Consider the following 21,404-nt stretch of genomic DNA (forward strand, 5'->3'; position numbering starts at 1 on the left):
CCAACCTCCTCACTGTCCGAATGTGCTGCCAGCTCTGCTGCCTGCTGGCGGGCCACAACACATGTGCGGGAGCTAGATTGCATGCCATCTCTTCCCCTCCCCACCCATTGCTGCTGGTGGTCCCCAACCTCCTGACTGTCCGAATCTGCTGCCAACTCTGCTGCCCACTGGTGGGCCACAACATTCCCTTTGCCAATCTGAGCTGCTGCTGCTGCTGCTTGAATGAATGTACGAGGACTGATCTTATTAAAATCTGGCATAAAATAATATACTACATCACATTTGATTCTAAATTACTAGCTGGGAGTGACAATCTTGCCACGTGCTTCCACGATTAAAAAAAAAAGTCGAAGTTCTAAGACACACCAGAGATGGAATTTGGCATACTGATGAAGATGTATGGGGGAAGAAAAAGAGTGATCGCCAAATGGCAATTGAAAGTAAAGCTGTTAAATCCATTGATGAATCAAACACAACAATATCTGTTCAATGAGGTAGTCCAATGTACCCTTTCCCATTCTAAGCCACTTTTGATCTATATAGACAGGCATCAGCAGGATGGCAGCCTTACCCATCCCCAATTTAACTTCTAGAATGCTCAAATCATTATTTAAATTTAGCCTTTCTTGTTAGAAATTCTGGGGCTTGCAATCCCAAGAGATTTAGGTAAAGATAAAGGTTCCCCTCGCACATATGTGCTAGTCGTTCCCGACTCTAGGGGGTGGTACTCATCTCCGTTTCAAAGCCAAAAAGACAGAGCTGTCTGAAGATGTCTCCATGGTCATGTGGCTGGCACATGATTAAAGCATTGATCTTTTTAATCAGGTCCCCACATGAAGGTCCAATTAAACTGATGTCTTTCTAGTCATGGTAATGTATAAGCATGGAAGAGATGGAAAAGATTAAGACTGAGGGAGACAATGCATACTTGATTTGTGTATCTGTGTGTGATTGTTGGTTTGACTGTCTCATGGGAAAATAGAAGGGAAGAGAGGGAGTTTACTCATATGCTTTGAAAGAGGATCTATACTTACAGGGGAGGTATTACAACAGTTGTCCCCAATTCCTACCTTTTCATAAAAAATGAGAAAGAAGCATTCATTCATTCATATATTCATTCATTCATTCATTCATTCATTCATTCATTCATTCATTCATTCATTCTATATGGCCATCCATGTGATACACAAGACTCTGGGAAGCTAACAATTAAAACAAAAACACAAAGCATGATTCAAAAGACAAATAACACAGCATTAGACAGCACTGAGAATTATTGAACAATGTACAGTCAACGTAACCAAAAAGCAGGCTCACTCATACCATCAGGGCTTCAGGCTTGATTTTTAATGCCTTGTAAATCTGGCAAATTTGGAAGTATGTCCAAATCAGCTTTCTCTATGAAAAGGAGAATGTTTCCTATCATCTCAGTCCATGTAGGGCTCAGCCCCACTTTGTTTTTACTTATTAAAAATACTTCCCTACTCTGTCTTCAGTACTGGTAGTCTAGCCTTTACAGCTCTGCCTCTAAATAAGCTTTTAGTATATCAACTATACCAGTGTTTCTTGACCTCAGCAACTTTACAATATGTGAACTGCAAGTCTCAGAGTTCCCCAGTTACCAATTGTGGGATTAATTTTTTTGACTACTGTTCTGTGGGTGTGGCTTGGTGGGCGTGGCTTGGTAGGCATGGCAGGGGAAGGTTACTGCAAAATCCCCATTCCCTCCTGATTAGCTGGGACTCGGGAGGCAGAGAATAGATGGGGGTGGGCCCAGTCAGAGGTGGTATTTACCGGTTCTCCGAACTACTCAAAATTTCTGCTACCAGTTCTCCAGAACTGGTGAGAACCTGCTGAATGCCACCTCTGCCAGTTACCATGCTGGCTGTAGAACTCTGGGACTTGAAGTTCACATATCTTAAATTTGGCTAACGCTAACGCTAACGCTCTAAAGCTAACCCTAACCCTTAACCTAACCCTAACCCTAACCCTAACCCTAAACCTAACCCTTACCTTTATGTGAATCAGCTTGCTTTAATTTAATTTTTATTAATTTTTATTTGAATTTTCCGATCTTTTTCGTCGCGCTGTGATGACGTCAAAGGCGCGATTTTGTCGATCGCGCTTTTGCCGTCCGCGCTTTTGACGGGTCACGTTGGCTGGCTATATCCTTAACGAGGGTTATTGTCTATCAAGTAATATTATTAAATAGTTTGCATCTATATTCTGCCATAATCCACTGATTATAATTCTGAAGGTAGAAATTTAAAATAATTCTACCTAGATGTATTTTGGGATCTGATTTTGGATTTGAACCACAGAGGAAATCTTGGCGGGCCATTGAATACCAGCATTTAAAAAGAATAATTTAAAAGCCTATCTTGGTAACAGCAGCCCTATTTCTTTTTCACCTCTCCAGTGTTTGTGAGAAAGTGATATGAGAAAGCAAACAGCTCTCTCCAATCACTGGAGACCGGTATTATCAAGGCAAGCTTTTAATTTTTTTTTACACTGCCAAAAAAAAAAAAATCACTTAGACACCTTGGGCATTAAACAAAACTAAGAATCTAATCTGTTGTATGCTTTGGGGGAATTTCAAAAATAATGATTTCTCCTCCTAAAAAAATTGTGCGACCTCAGAAGTGCCCTTTCAAAGCAGCACGAAGAATAAAAAAAATTTTTAGGATGCATGAAATGGCTGCTGGAAAGAGAAAGATTCAGTTAGATCAGAATTAAAAATTGCACTAAAGATACGAAAGGAGGAACAGAAAAGAATAGCCCAACCTCCATGGACCTTCAAATGCCCGTCTGAGAGGAGATTTTGACATAAGAGCAAAGAAAACATACTTTCATCCTGGAACAGCCTTAGACCAGTTCCAGCCTGCTTCAGCAGCAAGCTGCCATTGAGATAAAGGTTATGTTATGAGGACGTGTCTTCAAGAAACAGTGAAATACTTTCATGCTGTGACAAACAGATATTCCCTGCTCTGATCTAACAGAATAAGAGAGTTGGAAGGGACCTTAGAGGTCTTCTAGTCCACCCTGCTGCTCAAATGGAAACTCTATACCAATTCCGGCGAACGGTTGCCCAGTCTCCTCATATAGCAAAAATAGAGGATCTATTAAGAATAAAGTGAACGATGCTAAATTGTATTAAAATGTAGGGCTATGCAATGCCGCACATTAAATTCAGAAGAATTCATTTGGAATCCATCGAACACAACACCTTCCTGGGATATTGTAAAGAAGCCGTATCTGCTTCCATAATCATGCAGCACCTCTAAAGTGTTGCCTGCAGAGTGCTGGGTTCATGTTGCTCAGATTCCACAGCAATAGCAATAGCAGTAGACTTATATACCGCTTCATAGGCCTTTCAGGCCTCTCTAAGCGGTTTACAGAGAGTCAGCATATTGCCCCCAACAATCTGGGTCCTCATTTTACCCACCTCGGAAGGATGGAAGGCTGAGTCAACCCTGAGCCAGTGAGATTTGAACCGCTGACCTGCTGATCTAGCAGTAGCCTGCAGTGCTGCATTTAACCACTGCGCCACCTTGGCTTGGGAGCATCTCTCCCAAGTTAAATCCAAAGCACGGCACAGATCTACTAAGAAAATTTGCCCAGGACCCTATAGATGATCTGATTAGCAATAGCAATAGCAATAGCAGTTAGACTTATATACCGCTTCATAGGGCTTTCAGCCCTCTCTAAGCGGTTTACAGAGTCAGCATATCGCCCCCACAGTCTGGGTCCTCATTTTACCCACCTCGGAAGGATGGAAGGCTGAGTCAACCTTGAGCCGGTGAGATTTGAACCGCCGAACTGCAGCTAACAGTCAGCTGAAGTGGCTGCAGTACTGCACCCTAACCACTGCACCACCTCGGCTGATTGCTTCTTCTCTGAGGATTTATCTTCTTCTATTAGAGCTGCTAATCTCTTAAGAGGAAGCTGAGTCAGATTCGGCTCCAAAGAGAAGGTACGTTGGTTGGAAAGGGTGTGGAACGGCCTGCATGACAGCAAGAACAGAGTGCTCAAAATGCTTCCTTACCCTTTCCGAATGACAACGATGATTGCCCCAAGGAGGATGATCAACACCACCAGTCCTCCAGCACAGATGCCCAGAATGAGACCCATTTCCTCTGAGTGCTGGGAAACTTCCAAGGGACGCTTGCTTTCTTTACAGGCAGCTGTAGGAGATAAAACAGCAAACAGGTGGGTCAAGGGAACCTGGAAATAGGAGAGCTTCTCCTTCTCCTGCACATAATTTGCATGCATCATCAGAGGACATAGGAAGAAGACTGCTGAACATATTCAGATATATTTTTTAAAGGTTGTCATAGCAGGTGGCCAATAGCACCTTGCCAATTGATTTCCCACCACAAAAAAAAAATTAAGCAGGAGAGATTTGGTTAGTGTTTTGAGTAGAAACACTACTTCACATTGGGCCTTCAGGCCTGCCACATTTTTCTACTGTGGGAAAATGGGAGGGGGGGATTATATAGAGCACGGGTGATATATAGTCAAAATAACATTCTTTTCTCAGAGAGTCAAGGTCGTTCTGGCCCTGCAACTGCGATGGTGTGACTGGAAGGCATCTCCAGTTTGGATGGTGCCTGATTGGACCATGTGATGGACATGTGGGTGCTGGGCAGGGACTTGAACTTTCATTTGGGTGGGGAAAACCTGGAAACTGTCAGATTCGGGTTTTCCCAGATGTGCCAATATGACATCTCTAATAAAATGGGACTTTGAGGAACTTCAAGCCTCGGAGTCCTCTTTCGTTGGGGGTGTCACTTGGAACCCTGACACATCCTCTTTCAGTTTTGTCTTTTTGAAGCTAAATGTTTACTGGATTTTGGTGGTAAAATTTGAGGGGTTCCAAAACCATCAGAAGGATGCTTAAGAGTTGTATGAAGCCTGCAGACCATCCAGGGAATCATAGATAAAGGAAGCTCTGTACTAAATAAATGTGTCATCAGTTCTAAAGCTGATATTTCTTTCCATGCAGCAACTTTTCATTTTCTTAAACATGTTACAGCTGGTGGGTAGATTGCTAGACTTGCATATAGTTACAATGCTCCTCTGATTATTTCTGTTGGTAATAGAAGTTATGCTTTTCCACTAGCAAATTGGAATTATCTTCCAGTGATATATATGACTGTCAAAAAAACCCCCACTCCTCCTATAACACTATTCTCCAAATGTCAAATTACCCCATTGTAATGCTGTAGTTCTTATTCCTGTAGTTCTCACAGCCAAAGAAGGATGAAAGTGCCACATTCTGAATTATTTCTTATTTATTTATAGAGCTAACGGCCTACTCTCCAACAACCAAATCTGAACCGTGTATAGTGTTGATGCCTGGCAAGGAGATGGTTGTCATAGCTAATACATCCATCACTTGTAGGGTTGACATTTGAAGAGCCATAACGTTTTCCAACCTAGACAAAATTTTCCTAGAGATTAAGTCACAAGCAATGGACTTCTGAATTCACATGGTGAATTATTTAGCAGTTGATGTCATTGTTTTGATGATACTTTGAACTGCCCTTGTGGAAATTTGGCAGGAATCATCCATCTGTGTGCTTTCTGCAATTAAAAGCAAGACACACAAAACCTCCAGCCATTGCCCCTGAACAAATCTGGCCTGCAATCTGCCCTTAAATGAGTTGAATTAGGCTTCATCGTCAAGAGGAACGTGTCATTTAAAAGTTTCTGCTGAGCAGATTGAGTTCATACTGTTTAAGGTACATCTTCTGCATACATGCTGCTAAGAAATTGTTTTTTTTTATTTTAAAGTGGGATTGAATACAAAACTAAACATCTACCATGTTTCATATCCTGAGTCAAAGGAACAATACATTAACAAACTACACCGAAACTCTGTACACTCCTCAAGGGCAGCCCCTTGTAGAGCACATTACAGCAATCCAAATGGAAGGTGACTAAGTCACCATGAGCCAAACCTCCAAATCCAGGAATAGATGTGATTAACACAAGCTATAGGAGCCATTACTGCAACCTCCTCTTCAACAAGGAGTCACAAGAACCCTCAAATTGTGTCCCAAATGTGAAGGCAGAGCTAAATATGGAAAATATCCAGATCCAGGTCACCAATAAATATCTTGTCTTCTATCATACAGTTCTCTGTCATTCGGACTACAGTACAGCCTCCCTGCTGGCATCCCCAACTTCCCTTTCATTCTATAGGGCATGGTCCTTTTGTTCAGACTGAGAAATATGGAGAAAGACTAATAGGTAGCATCCTCTGCCATTTCCATCCAAAAAACCCAGAAATCAGCTACCAGAAAATAGCAGAAAGAATATTTGTGAGAGTGATGGGTGATTCAAAAATGTGAAAAAATAAAATAAATTAAAAAACAAAAACAAATCCTCAAGGACTCTGAGAATAACTGAAAAAGATTTAAAACATTTCAACCCAACATTTCAAACCAACATTAAAACTGCATATCACAAGGCCAATTGCCTATCTCAACATCATTTGTCTTCTATTCCCTTTGTCTAGATTGTTCTCTTTCTAGTCTTATTCTCTGCTGGCATTTAGATAGCAAATTCTTTGTAGGCATGGACCTAATCCTATAGTGTATGGCAATCTATCAAGCACCCTGTATACAAAGAATCAGCAATCATTAATTTTGGAGATCGATGGAGGCCCGGATCTCTTTTCTGCAGCTTTTTTGGATGTCTCTTTCCCTTTTGTCCTATCAGTTCTTTGAAACTTTTCTCCAAAATTTGGAGAACCACCACCAGAAAATTCTGCCCCCACAACATGTACAGCATAGTCCTGCTCATCTTGCATTATCACCCAACCGTTGCCCATCCTTGATGCAGATTGTTACTATGGATTGCTTTTAACAGCTGAATTTTAGAGTACAGTAATTTCTCCAAAGGTTGCCTTTTATGTAGAATAAAAACAACCTTCCCAAAAAGCCTTTGTTCTTCCATTGTCCCTAGAGAGCCATTCAGATGACTGCTGGGGTGTTTTGGATTATGTCTGGGGAAATGAGATTTGTACAATTCAGACTTCAGGGAAGGAAGGAAGGAAGGAAAGGAAGATGCCACTGAGTGTGTGATGAAAGCAATCTCCCTACACATCTAAGAGGCAGGGAAAGATTTCTTACAAATGGAGAGATTTCACAAAGCATGAGGAGGAGGAGGAGGAGGAGGAGGAGGAGGAGGAGGAGGAGGGGAGGGGGAGGGGAGGGGGAGGAGGGGTACAATTTAGTGTAATGGCAAAGATGTCTGGCTAAAAACCAGGAAGCCACGAGTTTTAGTCTTTTCTTAAGTGTGAAAGTTCTCTCTCCCTCTCTCTCTCTCTCTCTCTCCCTCCCTCCCTCCCTCCCTCCCTCGGAAGACGAAGGCAAGGACCAACCACTTCCAAAAAGCAAAGCCAATTTTATCTACTGGTGAAGGCACCAGACTAGAAACCAGGAGATTGTGAGTTCTAATCCTTTCTTAGCCAGTCAACCCAACCCATCTCATAGGTGGAAATAAGAAGTGGTAGCATCACCTTGAATTGGCCAAATATAAAGGTAGGATTTTTAAAAAAATATCAAGTAAATAAACATATAAGAATATTTACCTTTCCGAGCTATTCGGATACAATTCAGCCTTGTTTCCTACAAAAGAAGAAAAAGATAAGCAAGATTTTATCACACCCATGATCTCTCTGACTTCTTATCTGAAATGAAAGATATCAAATCTTTCTTACGGTCATAGACCAACATATGAAAAACATCATAATACTCAGAGAGCTATTTCATATTTGTTTTTTGATGAAGGGATGAAGATGTACAATTCTCCAGGGTGGCTGCAAAACACTGAATATGGGCATTCCATGAACTATATGTTTCTTTTCTAACTATCATTGGTACATGTACCTCATAGCTGTCAAATTCCCTTTGATAACACTTTTTTTCCCTTTAGACCAAGTGAAATTACTTTGGCAGGGAGGAGAGAATGCACCCCCCCCCCATATTTAGGACTTCACTACTTCCTGACAGCTTGAAATAAAAATCATTCTCAGATCTTTCCTCAATATTCTGGAGACCCACCACTGATGCTGTGCTGGATTCATCAGTGGCCTGGGTGGGTATAAGGCAGTGTGTGTGTGTGTGTGTGTGTGTGTCTGTGTGTGTGTGTGTGTGTGTGTCTGTGTGTGTGTGTGTGTGTTTGTTTGGTGAGCAAACACATCCCTATCCAGAGTATCTACACAGTGGTCCCCAACCCTTCTGATTCCATGGACCACCAGCAGCAATGGGTGGGGAGGGGAAGGGATGGCATGCAATCTAGCTCTCACACATGTCTTGTGGCCCGCCAGCAGCCAGCAGAGCTGGCAGCACATTCGGACAGTGAAGAGGTTGGGGAGGAACATGGGCCAGTCCTGGAGTCTGTGGAAGGCTCTAATGAGGGCTCTGTTTTGGAGGCAGGGGAGGGGGGAGCAGAGCCGTATGCAAATTATCAGCTGCCTTCAGAGTCAGACATCGGTGAGGCAGACATCAGTGAGGCATGCTGTTCCCAGTGTGCGCATGCGCAGAGTTGCCAGACGAAGGGAACAGCTAAAGAACAGGGGTCGACTTGAGAGTAAGGCCACAGGTGGACCATGAATGGTCCCTCCGAGAGGAAATAAAAGAGGAGCGAAAGGGGAGGGGAGTTTGCAGGAGACAATTAGTTCGCTTCATTGGTTTGTGACTCTCTGAGACTCCTTGCCAAGTTTTGCAGATATCAGCCTGGCAGCTCTCCAGGCCAGATAAGGTCTGTGACTGTAAATCCTCCCTTGAAAGACTTTGCTGGATGTGAATGAGCAGAATTCACAGTCAATTAATAAAAGGGTTTTTTGTCAGGACAAGGAGTTTGCTTCATGCTCTTGGGAAGCCTCGGTCAGAACAACATGCACAAATGAAGCTTCGCATGCTTGCCCACTGCTTGTGCAGCCCAGTTTCCAATAAGCCTTGGACTTAGTCCTGGTACGCAGCCCGGAGGTTGGAGACCCCAGACCCAGAACTAAAGAAAAATTTCCTGACTGTGAGAATAAGTAAGCAGTGGGACAGTTTGTCTCCAGAAGTTGTGGATACTCCCTCATTGGAGGTTTTGGACAGGCTTGAGCAGGGGGTTGGACAAGAAGACCTCCAAGGTCTCTTCCAACTCTGTTATTCTGTCCTTCTTCATCTGCAAGCTTATTTCCAGAAAGGAACGGAAATGCTGTCACTTCGGTCACAATTCGGTAATCTCAGACACATTTGAAGGGAGGAGATGGCATTTGACACTGAATCTCCACTCACCACCACTACCACAGATTACAGCCTACGGGTGGGAAACATCACAATTAGGCTGATGGTATTCCTTGGCAAGGACTGACAATAAGGTATTCAACAGACTGGGCAGAGGCTCGGGCACCAAAGCAAGAAACTCCACTTGTCCTCTGCTTTCTCTCCTCCCTTGTCCAGATCCTCCCTCAAAATCTTTTCCCAGAACAAAAACATTCTCCACCTTGCCTGCCTGCCTGCTTCCCTGCCTGCCAAATGATATAATAATGCCACTGCTGCAGATGGAAGTGGAGGAAATTAAACCAATGTCATTATTTGGCTTAATGTCCCTTCTATCAACTCGTGGTGTTACGATTCCTTGTTGGACCATTGGGGATATTTCGATGCCAACTGCAAGAAAACCAGACTGCATTTGCAAGGAAGAGATTAGAAAGAATCCCGGGCAAAGTTAAAGTCTTTCAAAATCAGCTCCGTAGCTGCTCTGTTCCTCCTAAATCAGGGCCATGAAATGAGTGTGGTCTTCCAGTAATTACCATCTTGGGCTTGGAAGACACCACATGAATCCCAAGAACAATCTCCTGAAACCTAACAAGGATTAAGAACAAGCTTTTATTATCTTTTTTTTTCAAGAGCCTTGGTGGCGCAGTGGTTAGAGTGTAGTACTGCAGGCTACTTCTGCTGACTGACTGCAATTTGGCAGTTCGAAACTCACCAGGCCCAAGGTTGACTCGGCCTTCCATCCTTCCAAGGTGGGTAAAATGAGGTCCCAGATTGTTGGGGGCAATAGGGGGACTCTGTAAAACCGCTTAGTACAGCACTGTAAAGCGGTATGTAAGTCTAAGTGCTATTGCTATTTTTAGTTTAAATAAAGCATAGACACATCTGAATATACTCCAAATGGCTCACAACCTGCATGACACCTGAAGAATGCAAGTAGGGTGATGTTGAGGTCCACTGAAGGACATCAAGAAAACTGAGGTTTGAAAACTCAAGTTGACTATCTGCCCAGGTTGCTGAATTTCCAACTTTTTGCTCTTTTGCCTAAGCAAGGAAACAGGCAAGATAACTTCCTAATAGTTTTAAGTTACATCCACAGTTAAAATCCAGAGTGTTCATTTGGCATAGTGGTTAAAGCATCAGGCTAGAAACCAGGAGACTATGTGTTCCATATAATACAATACAATACAATACAATACAATACAATGCAATGCAATGCAATGCAATGCAATGCAATGCAATGCAATGCAATGCAATGCAATGCAATGCAATGCAATGCAATGCAATGCAATGCAATGCAATACAATACAACAGCAGAGTTGGAAGGGACCTTGGAGGTCTTCTAGTCCAACCCCCTGCCTAGGCAGGAAACCCTATACCGTTTCAGACAAATGGCTATCCGATCTCTTCTTAAAGACTTCCAGTGTTGGGGCATTCACAACTTCTGGAGGCAACTTCTGTTCCACTGATTAATTGTTCTAACTGTCAGGAATTCCTCCTCAGTTCTAAGTTGCTTCTCTTCTTGATTAGTTTCTACCCACTGCTTCTTGTTCTACCCTCAGGTGCCTTGGAGAATAGTTTGACTCCCTCTTCTTTGTGGCAACCCCTGAGATATTGGAACACTGCTATCATGTCTCCCGTAGTCCTTCTTTCTATTAAACTAGACATACCCAGTTCCTATAACCGTTCTTCATATGTTTTAGCCTCCAGTCCCCTAATCATCTTTGTTGCTCTTCTCTGCACTCCTTTTAGCGTCTCCACATCTTTTCTACATCGTGGTGACCAAAACTGAATGCAGTATTCCAAGTGTGGCCTTACCATGGCCTTACCAACACTTCACGTGATCTTGATTCTATCCCTCTGTTTATGCAGCCTAGAACTGTGTTGGGTTTTTGGGCAGCTGCTGCACATTGCTGGCTCATATTTAAATGGTTGTCCACCATTTAAATATTCTAGTTCCACCTTGGATCACTCTTCTTCAGCCATGAGAAGCAGGTAATGGCAAATCACTTCTGAAATCTTGCCAAAAGAAAAACTGCAGGGACTTGTCCAGGCAACCATCAGGAATTTAAAAAATACTGACTTGAAAGCACAAAAAGAAGAAGGAGGGGGAATCCCTAAATCACACTGCTCCATTGTCAGATGGCTTTCTTCCCTTGGATAGTATTGTGTTCTTCTGCTGTTCTCACATTTTATTTCAATATTGATCTTACTTGCCATCAGACAGTTATACAAAACCTGCATAGTACAGTGCTGAACCATGATTAATTGATTGATGGATAGGTAGAGATAAATCTAATTCTGCAGGAAAAGAAAAGGATGGGATCACATGTAATATCCTTAAAACAAAGCTGAGGATAAGAACATGGGCCAAATGTTGTCTGGTCTAATAAAACAGTAACCGCTTTCCGTATCATTTCCCTATCATTTGATTACTGATGTTTTTAGCGGGAGAGGGTACGCTTGGAGATGTTTTTCCTGCATATCAATTCTGTGCTCTGCCAGAGATCCTGCAGCTTATAAAAGATTTAAAAACAATTTAACTGAATCTTTAAATGTGTTCAACTTGTGAAATTAGATTCAGTCATTCCATTTCATACCCAATGAGAGTTGATTGCAGAGCCCTACTGCTAATCTTGGACACCTGAATGTGATGAAGCCTGGTGGGCTGCTTTTGGATTTTCATTTAAGACCTTCCAATTTGCACATTGCCTATATAATATGTGTACATACATGTGTTCCTCCTGCACAGGCAGCCCAAATCATGTATAAATAATATGTATGAGTCACCCATCCAGATGGGACCCTTGCATTACAAGCATATGAGGCTGCTAAGTTATTTATCCATTTAGCTAGATTGTCTGGCAAACACTTCCCCAAATCTAAAGATTAAAGATTTGCTAGTCTTTTTAAACTGGAAATGGAAGTGTTGGAAGAAATGACCTTCTGGGTTCATCTCCAAGTGGGGAAAAAGACACTGGAGGCATGGAGGCTGCTTAGAAAGATGGTTTAATGTGGACAGGACCGCATGGCTTGAGGTCCTGGGGAAAAAGGTGATTGCATGCTTCCAGGTGTTGGGTGAAGAAGAAGGGCCGAGGGAGGGGCTTGCAGGGCTTTTTATAATCTGTTCGGCCCCACCTATCTGCCTCCTGCTCTTGTGCAAGAAATGTATTCTGATTGGTTGTCAGACTCACATCGAGCCATGCCGGGGCAACTCTCTAGGCTGAATCCAGGTTTAGTTGAATTCTCAGATGCCATGTGGTCAGTTGGGTGAAGGGCTTATACTAGCATGCCTTGATTCCATCACCCTGGAGTTGATGGGGTGGGGTCTTTGTTATGTGAATAGACTGGCTTGGCATCTTAATGGCCCACTGACAAAAAGGGGGGAGGCAGGAAGCCGCAGGAAGTTTCTCTTTAAAACGTTTCTCCTTTTTTCACATCCAGGGAAACATAATATTCTGCCTTTTCAATATTTCCTAAGATATTTCATTTTTCTAGGAGAGGGGTGGGTTTTAACTTCCTACAGAAGCAACTCAATCTAGGATGCTCAGCATACAAGGAAAGTGTTTCTCTCCTTAATTATAGTCCTAAATGTTAGGAAATCAACTCATGGCTCAATTAGAGGTGGGAACACCTACTGAAATAAGAGTGTTGAACTTAAAACTCTTGGGTATTTCACCCTGATAGGAAATCACAGTCATGTTCTGAACTAGGTTTGCTGAGAATGCATAAAGCACAACTTTAGTCCCCCAAACCCTCTTTTATTTAGATGGCTGTAAATTATGGTCAATAACAGTCCAAAAGGCTTCACAAACAGTCTGTGAAGGTTCTGACAGATGTCTGCTTGAGTTGTCACAGTCTTTCAGGGGAATGTTGATAAACACCCACCTTATCTCCTTGGAATGTTGCCAGAGACCTAATTGCCAAATGCAGAGCAAGGCCAAACTTAGCACAGAGTCAAACAGAAGTTTTCAAAGCTTGAACTGACTAGATGAACTAATTGCTTCCTGCAAAAGCTCACGTCTCGTGCACTCCTCTTTTATGTCTTATGGGAGGGGCCAAGCATCTGCAAGCCTTACTCCCAAGTCAACCCTGTTTTCTTAATTGTTGTTGCCTTCGGGCAGCTCTGCACATGCGCATACTGGGAACAGGCTCCCGCTGTTCTTCTGCCTCGCTGATGTCAGACTCCAGAGGCTCTGGAGGCAGCAAATAACTACCAGATGGCCTTGGCCCCCTCTCTGCCTTTGATGCAGAGCCCTCATCCGAGCCTTCCTCAGACTCCAGGACTGCCCCATGTTCCTCCACAACCTCCTCACTGTCTGACTCTGCTGCCAGTTCTGCAGGCCACCGGCAGACTACAACAAGTCAGCTTAAGGAAAAGAATCATAGAAATTAATATATTTTAAAGATGGAGTTGTACCAATCAACACCTAGAGCTTGCTACGTACCCCTTTGAGATTGCTCATAGCCTGGAAGTAGATGAGATAGGCTTTCTTGGGTTCCAGTGGAGGATTCCAGTAGCCATTATAGGTTTGGTTGTCCCCTACAATGAAGGGTTTGGCTTCTGTGAGGCTCCCTGGGGACAGTTCCGCTCCAAAGTAGTGAACCAAGCCACGGGACATGGCGTCATCAAAAGTGAGTGGCACGGGAAAGCATTCGGGGCCACTTAACTCCCGCTTGATCTTTTTAGGTCTGTCTTCTTCCACAATGACTTGATACGTGCTGAGATCCCAGGAAGCAAAGAAGGTTGGGAAGAGAAAGCAAAAACAACAGGCGATGTTAGATGAAGCCCATCCTAAAATAATTTATTTTTAGTTATTTAGTTTTTCACACTTCTTAACTTTTCATCTCCCTCAGGGAGGGGCTGTTGGTTCCCCCACACTGCCCCTTCTAAATCCTCATCGTCTATCTTCTGACTTATCTATTTGCAGAGGATAATAAATCTTTGGATCTAAGGGTATAGCATCACCACTCCACTGTTGGTAAATGAATTGCCTTCAGGAAAGTTTCCAGGAGGAAGAAAGAAAGAGATACACTTTTTATTCTGGAATGTCCCATGCTGGAGGAACTGCCTGTAACTTTCTGCTAAGAGATTGCAGAACGTGCTATGAAATAAGCATAGTCATGCATGGCTGAGACCTCCAAGAAGATTCCCGTCAGCAAAAGAATTAAAGTCAATTGGAAGAAGGAATGCTCATGCTATTATCTGAAAGACTCCTCCTGAAAACTTCGCAAATAATTTTGCCTTCCCATAGAAGCATTGCCCTGTAAATGGAACATTAGCAGCAGGGTTTCCCCCCCTCAATCCTACATCATAATAGTCAATCACCCAGCACTATAATAGTCAATGATAAGTATTGTCAACTTGGGGCCCTTAACGTAATTTTACACAGCTCTTGACTAATTGCAAAGGCTTCCTGCAAGCCATAAATTGGAGGTTGTCAACAGCAATCTGTAGTGAGGAATAAATAGAGTGGAGAAGGGGGTTTCAGACCCAAGAATGGCATGTGGGGATTCTTCCAAGCTGAGTTCTGTATTGTTTCCCCACCTGTAGATAGAATCTTGCCAGACTAAACACTCTATCTGTATCTATCATATGCTCTGGGAACTATTAGGGAGGAACTGTCTTCATCCTCTTTCTCTCACATAAAATGTCTGAATGAGTTGTCTCTTATTCCTCTGGAATGCATCCTCTTCTTCTTGGGAATCCAGGCTACTAGATTCTATCACAAAACAGTATCAACAAGAATAATAAAAAAAGATGGCTTCATCTACTTTTGTTTCTAGTTGTACTCCCATTTAAGCTCCATCTATTGTTTCCAAATAGGACCTAGGTAAAGGTAAAGATTCCCCTCGCATATATATGTGCTAGTCGTTCCCGACTCTAGGGGGTGGTGTTCATCGCTGTTTCAAAGCTGAAGAGCCAGCACTGCCTGAAGACGTCTCCATGGTCATGTGGCTGGCATGACTAAATGCCAAAGGTGCAGAGAACGCTGTTCCCTTCCCACCAAAGGTGGTCCCTATTTTTCTACTTACATTTTTATGTGCTTTTGAACTGCTAAATTGGTAGAAGGTAGGACAAGTAACGGGAGCTCACTCCGTTATGCAGCACTAGGGATTCGAACCAACGAACTGCTGAGTTTTCTGATTGACAAGCTCAGGGTCTTAGCCACTGAGCCATCGTGTCTTTAATAGGACCTATGGACCCTCTTATTCTCAAGAGAAAAAAGGTGCTCCTGGATTAAGTGAATGTAGAAGATAACATACATTCACGGAGCTTCTGGGTTCCTGCAGTTTGCCTCAGTTTGGGCCAGCTAGCAACCTATCAGGGATCTGGCCAAAAGCATTTTCATTATGGCAGCATCCCTGATCTGTTTCAGTGACTTACCAAAGCAGATGCGCTGTCATCCGTTCTCCATCTTTGAAATTACCAAAATAGCTCCCCAAGGAAGAAAGATACGGGCTTTGGCCAACCAATCTGATCGGGAGGCAGCTGCTAAATTTGGAACTTGCTAACTGCTGTTTCCTCACTGCCAAAAGCTAAAGGAAAGGAAGCTTCCAACACAACAAGTTCAAAGAAACCTGGGCTGGTCCTTCCTCCAAGCCAAAGCCCCAAGAAACCCACTAAGGAAGATATCGCTCTTCCATCGCCCATCAACACAACACACAATTGTTCTATTCTGCCTTTGGAAGGCTCTTACTAAAGATCTCAAAACAGGAGCTTTGGCAACCGTATATGTATCTACCTTGCAACCACCATCCAAATAGCTATTAGCCATGTGTTTAAAGGTATCCGCTTAAATACCTGGCAAAGTCTCGCAGACTGAAACAGGTTCTGTTAACAACCACCTGGTCGAACAAAAGCAAACCAAATGTTTCCCTCCCTGGGACAGATAAATGGATAGAGAAGACTACACAGGAGGAGCTGAATTCTGCCTTATTCTTCCACATGCACTGGGATACCAAAAACTCTTAACTGAAGAGCCTAAAACAAATTAACCTAACACCCACATCCCTCAGTTTTGTCTGGAAGTGAAAACTCCTGACAAAATCCCAGTAGTATAATTCACCTGCTAACCTTCAAAGCCAACTAGTTACATTTCTGTGTTCTGACCTAGTCTTCCCCAAAAAGCACGAAGCAGATTCCTGGTCCCGACCAAACCCCCTTTCATTAAATGAATCGGAATGAAAAGAGGAGGCAGTCGAATGCAATGCATCCGTGTGATAAAAGGAAATAGCCTTATTTCAAAATTCAAACAAAATTCATGATCCATTGCGTAGGACTGGCTGTCCTATACAGATCGGCCGATCTGTCAATTTAGGTTACTCTCCGTTTCTTATTTCAGCAAATATGTCAGGCTCCATTTGTCAAACTAGAGAAGTCTGTACTGAAATGCTCCACATGTCTTTCAACTTAAGAGACTTTTTTTTCCCCTGCTATGTTTCTCAGTGCAGAGTTTTGTAAACAACTCTCCCTAATGTAATGGTTTTTATTTTTCATTTTTACATTCCTTTCAAAAATATGCCCATAGTGTCAGAGGTGGTATTCACTTACCTTCCCTAATGGTTTGCAAATGTGAGCACCGTGCGGAACGGGTTCGTCCACCTGCGATTTCTGCTACCGGTTCGAGCGAACCAGTCCGAACAGCGGAATACCACCTCTGCATACTGTGCGTGGTATTCAGGTGTGGGCTTCAAAAACTTTAGCAAGGATGTTCTCTGCCCGGTTGCTGGGTGGGTGTGACCATGGTGGGCGTGGCCTAGTGGGCCTCCTGTACCACGACAGGGGGGGTGCGTTTTGTCCGCCCCGGGCTCCGGAGGCTTTCCTCGAGCCTCCAGGAGGGTAAAAACAGCTCCCCAGGCTCCGGAGGCCCTCTGGAGGGCAGAAATGGGCCCGTTTCCAGCCTTTTCAAGCTTCCAGTAGGACTGTTTTTTGCCCTCCCTGAGCCTCCGTGTGCGCCCTGCACTTACCTGCATCCAAAATGGGCCCTGAGGTGACTCCTGGGAGGGGCAGGGTGGGTAGGCAGGGCCAGGCAGGAGTGGAATTTGGGGGTCTCCGAAGTGTACAGAAACTTAGCTAGAGGTTCTCCCAAACATCTGTGAACCCCCAGCAGTCAACCCCTAGATTCCTTTTCTTAGGACTCAGAGAACCATGAATTTCAAAGAACAGTGGCTGAACAAGTCAACCTCGCTGGTATTTCAAAGCAATTTTATTCCAGCATGCCTTCAGTTATTACTTTAGTTTAAAGGGCACCTGTTATTGTTGACTCTTTATAATGAAATTATTTTAATTTTGTGTACAGAGCTTTCCATTTTGTTTCCTTTGACTTTATTAACAACTCCTTCCTGCCTCTCCCTTGAACCTGCTAGGAATGGCATGGGCTGCACATATTGTGAACTAGATAACAATTGCGTTGTTAAAAATATGAAATTCCATCATCATTCGTTTCTCTTTATCACTACCTGATTGGGGCACCCCTGCCCTGTGCTGGCCGCAGGAGAACAGTGATGGTGCTATCCGACTCTTCCAGTGGCGAAGGGATGTCTCCATAATCAAAACTAGGTGCTGAAACAAAGCAAAAGGCAACTGTCAAACAGGGATTACATTTCACTCATTTTCCAGGTGCATGTAGAGTTTCAAGCACACCATTGCAGCCACCATCTTGCTGCTTTTTTTTTTTTTAGCATATGCTATGGACGTGCCAATTGTAAGTAACAGTTGTAGTAAATAGTACTAGTCATAAGAGCAAGCATCGTTATCATTGTTATCATGAGAAATGGCACACCATATGCACTGTATTTATGGACTATAGTTTGTCTCACAGTCACCCAAACGTTCAGACAGGATTTCACAATTTTATCCACCCGTCGATTCCTTTCGAAGGACTTGGGGTAGGCAGAAGTGGATGTCTGCTGGTATTAAAAGTGTGGTCACAGAAGGTAAGCTGTTCCAAGAAAAGGTGATTTTGTCCTTGTTGATGGTGTTCAAGTGATGCTGTAAGTGTTTGGGGATTGCACACATTGCTATTAGTACTACAGTAGCTTTCTTTTGCCAGAACTCTTTGCCAGAAACTCTGCAGTTCGGGAATGGACTTCCGGTTTGCTTGAAGGGCCGGTTTTAGCCCTCCCGAGCCTTCAGGGGCCTTCCGGAGGCTTCCCTGAAAGCTCTGGAAGGCAAAAAAACCCGACCCTACGAGTAAACCGGAAATCCATTCCCGAATTTCCGGTTTGCCTGTGGGGTGGTTTTTTGCAATCCGGAGGCTTCAGGGAAGCTCTCCGGAGGGCCTCCGGGCGGGCTGTTTTCGCCTTCCCCAGGCTCCTATCAAGCCTCTGGAGCCTGGTGAGGGTGAAAAATGGCCTCAAAAAAAGGCTGGTCAGCTGGCCAGCGCTCGCAGGTGCATTGGCCAGCTGACAAGGCAACGGCTTGTGTGCCCTAACCAATGGTGCCATAGTTTTGCCATCCCAGCTCCAGGTGTTCCTCTGCCTCACTGCTGTCTAGAAGTGATCACCTGATCACTGCCAGACGGCCTCAGCCCCATCTCCGTCTCTGACACGGAGCCCTCGTCCGAGCCTTCCCCAGATTCCAGGAGTGGCCCATGCTCCTCCCCAACCTCGTCACTGCCCGACTCTGCTGCCAGTTCCACTGGCCACCTTCGGGCCACAACACTGGGTATGGCTGAGGTAAGCAATACAGGTAATCCTTGAATTATAATTAGAGACTGAACCTTCCATCACTGAGCAGGGTGATCATTAAGTGAGTCACTTTTGATTTTATGACCTTTTTGATTGTAGTCACTAAGCAAATTTGATTTCCCCCACTGACTTTGCTTGTTGGAAGCTGATTGGGAAGGTCACAAATAGTGATCCTGTGATCCCTGGAGAGCACAACCATCATAAATATATGCTGGGTGCCAAGCACCCAAATTTTGATCGTGTGACTGTAGAAATGCTGTGACAGTCATAAGGGCAATGACTGGTCCTAAGTCACTTTTTTCCAACATCTTCGTCACTTCAAAGGGAGCTAAATGAATGGTCATAAGTTGAGGACTACTTCTACCAATTCACACAGAAACATCACCTTTATAATACCAGCTTTTTAGTCTCCTCCAAGCAGCAGGATAGGCAGGCAAAGCTTGAGCTTCACCCATTCAGAGAAATCAATTTGAAATTAAGCTGATGGCTGCATGTGACCCTAAGGTCATTCCCAATTCACTTCTGCATTAAATCCCATTCAAAATACTTACAAGAGAAAGGGTTTTTTAAAAAAAGAAATAGAAAAAAGGGGAGAGAGGGAGGGCTTGTAGCTGCCTCTTCTTCCCATCTTGACATCGGAGAATAAAAAGTATCACAAGAAGACAAGCCTGCAGATCAAGCCAGATGCTCCTACCAGTAGCAAAACCTTTCTGCATATCTAAAGGGGCTTTGAAGGAAATTGAAATGCCTATACAAAAGTGCTGTCTTTTCAACAAAACTAAGTTGTGAGAGGTGCACAATACAACAGCGATTCAATGCAATAGGTGAATCCAATAGAGATTCAGTAAAATTGCCCCAAACTTGACCTTTCTCAAATCAAAATGAACTGTACAATCAGACACGTTCTAATAAGTGGCAAGTAACTAATCGCAAAGGTGTGTTTCCAAACTTCATCAGTTCAACATCTGCTCACTTGGGATTGTGCAAGAATTTGACTGAGATCCAATCAAACTTCTCCATCAACCTCACCTTTCTCCATTGAACTGTTTTAAAAACACACATACACGCACGCACGAAATAAAAATCTGATAATTCCAAACAGATATGGACAATTCAGAAGCTTCTGTGTTGTTCCCAACAGTCATTTCTGAAATTCAGATTGCATCTCCTAATTCAACCCCTCTACTAGATGGATTTTTCCAAACCAGTTCACATTGGTCAGTTGGACTGATTTCCTACATCAAGATTTGCCTATTTGGATGTAGCAATTCAACTGAGATTCTGTATGATTTGCGTAGGCCAAGTGCTCTCCAAAACATCAGTACAGTACTAGCCTGCTCCAAAACTGTATTATATGCCGTGTCTGTAGGAAATGAATTCCTTTTTTGGATATGTAACTGTTAATCTCTGAGGGGTTGTTTGAGGGAGAAGGGGGGAAGAGTGCATGGTGCATATAAATGGAACATTTTCCCTATGGTTCCATCTCTTGCTTTTATTAATGGTCACAGACTCATGTCCTTAGCTCACAGCGAGAGAAACTACTGTGTTTTTTTAAACTGTGCATTGCACTGTGCTGATTATTCTAAAAGCAGCTGTTACAGCACAGTCCTCTCTTCCAATGCAAGGGAGGCAAAGGAGAGAAACATAAAGGATGCATTAATTAGACCCGCTTTTGACAGAGTAGGACAAATGGAAAACGTGGCCAGGAACAACTTTCTAGACTAATAAATGAACAGGATGCAGGAGAAATGTACCTCCTTCATATTTGGAAATGAGCTGACCTCAATTTATGCTCCCCAGAAGTAATTTCTGAATCTGAATATACTCTTTTCCTTGTTTTTCTATTTCTAAACGTGTTGCGATGAAATGCTCCCATTCAGAAGTTGAATGAGAAAGTGTCTGCTTCAACACTGTTGCTCAATGGCCATTGGAGGAGATAACCAGGCTGAGGGAGGGATCAAACGCATCATAAGCCACAAATCTCTGCATGCCCAGAAGAGATCTAAGTTCAGCCCACCTTGAATGCCTTTCTTATCTCCCATTCATTTCCCTTGACTGTTAGTTGGTCAGATTCTTGTAGAGAACTTAAGCTTTTATACACATTTTTATACACATTTGAACTGCCTGAATCTCCATATTTCCCCAGCGCTTAACAGCCCTGGTGTTTTTGTCCATGAGGGCAGCACACCCATCATCAACAGCATTATAGGAAAAAAAGAAGCTAACCAGATGTGGTGGAGTGGGTGAAGAAGTGAAGAGACTGGCTGTCAGGCCTGGAAGCCATTTTTAACATTGAGCCTTCAGGCCTGCCACATTTTTCTACTGTGGGAAAATGGGAGGGGGGATTATATGGAGTATGGGAGACATATAGTCTAAATAACATTCCTTTCTCAGAGAGTCAAGGACATCTTGCCCTCCACCTGGATTGGT

General features: G+C 43.4%; 1 protein-coding gene across 1 annotated transcript in view; it reads right to left on the reverse strand.

Moving 5' to 3' along the window:
- The window catches only part of PTPRU (protein tyrosine phosphatase receptor type U), a 422,700-nt gene that overhangs the window by 111,356 nt on the left and 289,940 nt on the right, over nucleotides 1–21,404 (reverse strand). Inside the window, exons 11-14 of the mRNA XM_087727684.1 lie at nucleotides 17,745–17,847; nucleotides 13,730–14,003; nucleotides 7,601–7,637; nucleotides 4,046–4,184 (exon numbers count right to left, since the gene is read on the reverse strand). Coding sequence (XP_087583810.1) covers nucleotides 4,046–4,184; nucleotides 7,601–7,637; nucleotides 13,730–14,003; nucleotides 17,745–17,847 — 553 coding nt within the window. The remainder of the gene's footprint in view (nucleotides 1–4,045; nucleotides 4,185–7,600; nucleotides 7,638–13,729; nucleotides 14,004–17,744; nucleotides 17,848–21,404) is intronic.

The sequence above is a fragment of the Thamnophis sirtalis genome, unplaced genomic scaffold (assembly GCF_051295495.1).
Source record: "Thamnophis sirtalis isolate CommonGarterSnake01/CBP01778 unplaced genomic scaffold, rThaSir2_p1.2 scaffold_13, whole genome shotgun sequence".
Classification (NCBI taxonomy): Eukaryota; Metazoa; Chordata; class Lepidosauria; order Squamata; family Natricidae; genus Thamnophis; species Thamnophis sirtalis.